The sequence below is a fragment of the Cyprinodon variegatus genome, unplaced genomic scaffold (genome assembly GCF_000732505.1).
Source record: "Cyprinodon variegatus isolate N-32 unplaced genomic scaffold, C_variegatus-1.0 Scaffold555, whole genome shotgun sequence".
NCBI classification, from domain to species: Eukaryota; Metazoa; Chordata; class Actinopteri; order Cyprinodontiformes; family Cyprinodontidae; genus Cyprinodon; species Cyprinodon variegatus.
In genome coordinates this window covers 369,557-376,240 of record NW_015151008.1, presented here as the reverse complement: position 1 = coordinate 376,240, position 6,684 = coordinate 369,557, and the positions used below count along the sequence as shown (strand labels likewise).

The following is a 6,684-nucleotide window of genomic DNA, read 5'->3' as shown; positions in this document are numbered from 1 at the left end:
TAAATGTTGAACCAGTAAACTGTCTTCAGTGAACTTAGTTTGGATCAGAACCAGAATGAACCTGTGATCCGTTTCCGTTGCTGCCGTCGTTTTTCCACTCCCAGACTAATCTAAACCTTCCTCTCAGGTTTCAGCCTCTGCAGAGGTCCTGCCGCCCTGGAAGCAGGAGGACTACGTGGCTGAAGGCTACACCAGTATGACCAGTATGACCAGTATGAGCAGTATGAGCAGCTCCACTCAGATGCACATGGAGAAACAGTGGGAGCACCATGTGGCCGGTGGCAGAGAGGTAAGCATGGGGGGGGGTTCTGCTCAGTTCTGATCCGGCCCGTGTCGGCTGCTGGAATCGTCCGATTCCTCTGCAGAGGAAGGACGTCTGCGTCCCACTTCCTGTCAGATTAGATCCATTAAACCACAATGAGACGTTTGAGTCGCTCAAATGAAGACGAAGGTGTGAAGGAGCCTTCATCTTCTCCTCCTTCACCCTCATCTTCCTCACATCTCTGCTGCTTGTTGTACCCTCAGGGTGAGGGGGAGAAAAAAGCCGAGGCGGTCGCCACCGTGGTGGCCGCCGTCGACCTCGCTCGCGTTCGGCGGCCCGTGCATGAGGAGGGCGGCTGGGCTGATGAAGAGGAGGAGGTGAAGCAGCAGGCAGCAGCCGTCACAGAAAAACAGGTCGTTACTAAAACAGCCACCGCTGAAGCCGCAGCAGCTGAAGATCAGCGACAGGTCCAGATCCAGCAGATGCAGCAGGTCCAGATGCAGCAGGTCCAGCAGATGCAGCAGGTCCAGCAGATGCAGCAGGTCCAGCAGACCCAGCAGGTCCAGCAGATGCAGCAGGTCCAGCAGACCCAGCAGGTCCAGCAGACCCAGCAGGTCCAGCAGGTCCAGCAGATGCAGCAGGTCCAGGTTCAGCAGGTCTGAGGACCACACTGAGTTCCTGTTAGATCAGAACTGATGGTTTGGGACTCTCCTTAACTGCTGATGTGTTGGTCACTCCAGATTGAGAGAACCACCCAGGTCTCCTCCCACGCGGACTCTGGCGCCGCTGTCCCTCATTTCACCGTCTCTAAAGTTTCTGTTCCTAAACAGGAACCGAGCCGCGAGGTAAGAGGTTCAGCCGAGGGCCCCGGGCCCGCTCTCCCTGCCCCAGAACCTCCATGCCATCTTTAACAAACACGCATCAGTAACCGCTGTGGTCCGCTTTGGTTCCTCCTCACTGTCACCCTTCCTAAACCTGCACAGATCTTCCACTGATCCTCTATCCTGCTCCGACACTCGGTTTACTTTACATCATTTCTCTCATTTCCTGTTTTTTCACCAACTGTAACTCCTAAGATGCTGGAATTATATGGAAACACCTTTTTTTCCCCACATCATCCTAATTTGGGTCGTTATTCATTCATTCCTGTATTTAAGCTGCAACACGTCAGGAAAATGCAATTTTTCCTTCATTCTTCAAACAACTAACATAAATGAACGTCATCGCTCATCTCTTATCGTTTGAGGACAGCAGTCGTTCCTTCCTCCTTCTCAATCACGTCTTTGGAGGCTGTGCTGCAGGGGTTCTTCATTGTCTTGTGAAAAATGGTGTGAAATATCCTGAAAGCAGAACATGTTGCTCTAAAATCTGCATTAATGCAGGTTCTTTACCACAGACTGGCTGCTACACAGACCTGGAATGTTGATCCATCATGAACCATCTTTCTCTCTGTGACGGTCCATTCCTGACTTTTCTTCCTCTGTAAATTTATCTCTGCATTAATGAGCCAAAGAAAGGTAGATTCTGTTTTAACGTCTTAAAGCTTTCTCTCTCTGGTTCGTTTTTCTGAAAAGAGATCACTCAGGACAAACTCTTTAAATAGCACTTCATGATTTATATGTATTGAATAATCATGAGACATTGCAACAGATTTTGATAGAAATTGTAATATTACTCAGATCAGAGAAGTTGCTTAGAGTTACAGAAGGCAGCTGCTTACCAACCAGCCTCACTTCCACAGAAGTGAGGCTGGTTGACAGTTAAAGAAGCATTTTATACTTCAGTCTGCCACATCAGCACATCACACACGTTAGCAAATGAGGAGACATCCATGGCTCCAGCCTTATCAAAGTATTACACAAGGACTCTGCTCTCATTCCATTTCCCAAATATTTGCCACGTACAGAAAGATTATAACTGTATATAGCCAGAAGGAGGAACTGGCCTAATCAGATAAACTATTGTGGAAAACATCAGTTCTGACACGCAACAGGCAGCTAATATTAATGTGTAATAAACTCACACATCATCAATGATAATTATCCTGACAGGAGTTTCAAAATGAGCGTCTTCATGCAGTCCTGATGGATCAGAGTTGCTTTCAATATTTGCCTTTTTTCCTGATTTTCCTCCTTTCTTTGAACGGTGCAATGATATTCTGCTAAGCAGGGACAGAAAGAGGAAAATATCTGTTAGGGTTGTAAAGTTTCCCCAACTTTAACCTATAAAGAATGAAACAAAGACAGTGTAAGATTTTTCCTGACCGTGCTTTGCAAAGGGAAAATACACAGAGCTTTGGGATTTCTCTGTGCATCTTCGTCTTGCTCTACGCTTGCAGGCTTATTTATTGAACAGTCGACACATTACAACAGCAGGTGTTGGTTTCAATTAAGCAATCTCTTAGACATAGCATGAACTTTAAAGATAGGGAACATGTCTGGTTTCAGGATACGCTTTTAAAAAAGGTGTTGGGGGTCATGAACTTTTAACTTCTGTGTTTCTTAAATGAAAAACGGGAAAGCATTCTCGCTAAACATTTGGCCGTCTTATGACCTGCATACCCTATTTCCACTGATGACAGTATCATAGAAAAACAAATGATTAAAAGCAATATAAAAGATATAAATGAATAAAATGATAAAAACAACAGAAATCATAATAACTCCAACAATATCTTTGTTTTTTCTCTTTGAAATTGTCTCCATTCGTTTTCACACACATCTGTGGATTTTATGGATCCAATCATAAAACCAAACCAGAGTTAAAGTTTCTTCATCGAAATGTCTTCAAACTTGGACACAAAGTCCATTGTTTTTTTCTTTTTACTTTTTTGGAAGTTCTCTTTATGTTGATGTTGCAGTTGTAGCACAGATTGGATGTAAGTCTGGACTTTGACTAGGCCGTTCTAAGACATAAACAAGTTTTTATCTGAACCTCTTGGTTGAAGCTCCGGATGGATTTTAATGCATTTTTATTCCATCCATCGACCCTCCCTTTACTGCCGACCAGCTTCCACGTCCTTTCCTATAGAAAAATCTCTCCACAGCATGATGCTGCCTCTCCCATGCTTTAGAATAGCTGATAGTGCGTTCATGGTGTGGTGTTAATTTTCTTTCAAACAAATCATTTTGTTTTTAACCAAACCATACTTTGGTGTCATCTCAGAAGATCAAAAGTGTTTTGCTGTCACATATAATCACTGTAAATAAAATCTTTGGAGTTTGATAAAAGGGATTTGGGGTGTGAAAACCTTTGCATGGCATCATAGATGGTATCGCTCTTCCCCGGCTGCCTGCCGCCTTCTCTCAGTGATTTCTGACTTTCACTCAAAGCCTCCATCGCCTTCTTCACTCACTAATCCACAGCAGAGAGTGGACTTCCTGTTTATTCCTGATCACGGTGTTTATCCCTGCTCTGATTGGCCGGTTCAGGTGTCCATCACTGGCTCGGCCATCGCTGCTCTGCACAAAGAGCTGTCCTCCCCCACTGCAACCAGGAAGATCATCAAACCCGTCAAGTCTCCTAGTCCGTCCCGCAGATCGAGGGTGGAAACTAGAGTCACACTGGAGCCCCTCCCACCGCCATTTAAGGACGTCAGATATCAGAGCCAGTTTGGGGGCGGGGCTTATGCAGTGTGTGAGGAGGAGTTTGAGGACTGGGAGCCCCAGGTTGGTTCTTTACAAACGTCCTCTTCTTTTTAACTTCTTACCACAGTCCCGCTCTCTAACACGGCAGCCAATCACACGCCTCCCTTCATAAAGACTCCTCCCCTTCCTCCTCTGGTCCTTTTCCAGAGATGTCATCCTTTTCTTCTCCTCCATCCTCACAGAACCACGCAGACCGTCAGAAGCTTTTTTCTCTTCAACTCTTGTCATTGTTTTCACAGGAGGCGGTCGCTGTGCCAATGAGAGCCCAGGAGCCTGCTGTCCCGCCCACTATCATGGCAGTAAGTAACCATTCGCTCCACTTCCTGTAGTTGTCTTTTCAAAGTAAAACTTAGTTATTATTTTTCTTGAATCCAAATATTTCCTGGTCATTGTCTTAGTAGGTTTTAGATAAAGGTTAAAAAAATTTAATCCCAGGACGTACATACAGAACCACACCAAGGATTTAAGAAATCGTAGTTGTTGCCATGGCAATTCCCTCCTTTTCTTGGGGTCAAGGAGACGGGGAGCCAACTAGAGCATTTTTGCACTCACAGTGCCGTGTTTGAAATTAAATTATTACTGATAATCCTAACCAACAAATATTAAATCATTCCAGTTTTTTAGTCCGTTTTTCATAAACTATTTTTTTTTGTACCACTTTTATCTTTTCTTTGGTCTAAATGACATCTGACTGCCTAAAACATGCATTAAAAACATGACAACGCTAACACTGAGCTAGCGCTAAGCTAACTCTATGCTAATGTTAGCTTGGGTCTTAGAGTCAAGCAGAAAACAGACTTTATGAAAAGATAACATTTATCCAACATGTTTATAATATAGTAAACAACTCAGAGACTAAATCACACTATCGTATGATGATGTTTTTCTAAACTTTTCTTAATCACGGTATAAGGAACTTAAAATTGGCTAAGAATAAAACATCAGATGAAGAAGAAATGTCCTTAAAGATCGGTATAGCTGGGTGGTATGGCAGCAGATGGTGAGAAAAAAGCTTAAAAATCTTATGAGCCATCAGGTAGACCCTTCTATTGGCTGTACATCTATATGTGGACATGTCTGCTGTTATATGAGGTGAAAAAGCCTCATTATATTTTGAAAATGTTAATTAAATTTGACAGTTAAGTGAGATAAAAGCACATTTAAGCTTGTTTATTGCTGAATTGTCTGTAATCTGTCACTACAGCACTGGTTGAACCATCTAATGCTAATAATGAGCAGGTATTAGACCAACACCAAGCAGCCAAAGTCCAAACAGGACCCTTGGAAACCTTTGGAAAATCTACAGAATAATGAATCCAGACCAAAGGTTTTATTCAGATTCATAAATTGTCCGTCCTGACGTTTTTTTCTGGTAATATATGATCCATGAACTGAAGAGAGAACTGGATATTGTGTTCAGCTCTCTAATTATTCCTCTGTTTGGTTTCAGGGACTGAAGAACCTGACGGTGACTGAGGGCGAGTCGGTGACCCTGGAGTGCCAGATCAGCAGTCAGCCCACCCCCGTCATCATGTGGTTCAGAGAGGACTACAAGATAGAGAGTTCAATCGACTTCCAGCTGAGCTACGAGAGCGGCTTCGCCCGGATGACGATCCGTGAGGCGTTCGCCGAAGACAGCGGCCGCTTCACGTGCACCGCCACCAACGAGGCTGGAACCATCAGCACCTCCTGCTACCTGCTGGTTAAAGGTAACAGACACAGAGCGGACAGCTTGGGGATGCAGTGCCTCACTAAACATTTGACACTTTGTCATATTGGAACCACAAAATGCAAAGGATTTTATTGTTAAGAAAATCAGTGTGCAGTACATTTAAACCAAATGGAGTCCAAACCTTGTTGCTGCTCAGACCAGGGCAAATTCTGGGCCATCCCCCATAGATCCTGATCTAGAGTATTTGCGCATAGCTGCCTCTGGTTAAACGTAAAGCCGCATGTTCAGAAAAGAAGCTCGAGGCGCAGAAAAAGCTAGAGAATGGGAAAATGCTAATTTCAACGAAAGTGGCTGAAAAAGGAGGAATTCAGGACATGGCTGCAGCCTGTCGGCACTAAAGATGGCTATATATATATATATATATATATATATATATATATATATATATAGCTTCAATTTTTATTTTAGTTCAATGTGAAAATGTGGGAAAAGCTGTACAGTGCCCAGACAAGAGCCACAAATGAGTTATTTAAAATAAAACGACGGCGTAAAAAGCTCCAAACTAGTGAAAAGGCGCAAGGAAAGAGAGGGGATGACTCATACATTCATCTCCATGTGGTTAACATTATAGAGTCAGAGCATTCCTGTCTGAGCCAATTTGGAATAAACTCTTTTTTTTTTTTTTTTTTTTTTTTGCATTAGGATAGCTATGATGTTTGTTTGCAAAAATTACACATAAAGTATTTAGTCCATCAGAGCTAATGCAGCCTATGCCCTGGTTTAACATTTACGCACCGATATTTATCCGACTTTTTCTTACCTGTAGTAATCCTCTTTGCAATAAATACTCCCATCCTTGGCAAAGCATGTCAGCTCCGACTCCAGCGCCAGCTTACATTCACAGCATTTGAGGCATCGCAAGTGCCACTGTTTGTCCACGGCCAGGAGGTAGTATCTGTCCGAGATCTTGCCACCACAGCCGGCGCACAGAGCAGGTTTCTCCGGGCTCATGGAGGTCATGGTCTGGGAGGAGAACGAAGGTATGAACGGGAGAAAAACACAACCATACTCCATATATATATATATATATATATATATATATA

At 43.6% G+C, this 6,684-nt stretch overlaps 1 protein-coding gene across 1 annotated transcript in view; it reads left to right on the top strand.

Moving 5' to 3' along the window:
- The window catches only part of ttn (titin), a 206,646-nt gene that overhangs the window by 9,117 nt on the left and 190,845 nt on the right, over positions 1-6,684 (top strand). The window contains exons 8-14 of the mRNA XM_015391676.1: positions 128-289; positions 526-786; positions 877-918; positions 1,003-1,107; positions 3,694-3,930; positions 4,149-4,208; positions 5,360-5,618. Of these exons, the coding sequence (XP_015247162.1) occupies positions 128-289; positions 526-786; positions 877-918; positions 1,003-1,107; positions 3,694-3,930; positions 4,149-4,208; positions 5,360-5,618 (1,126 nt within the window). The remainder of the gene's footprint in view (positions 1-127; positions 290-525; positions 787-876; positions 919-1,002; positions 1,108-3,693; positions 3,931-4,148; positions 4,209-5,359; positions 5,619-6,684) is intronic.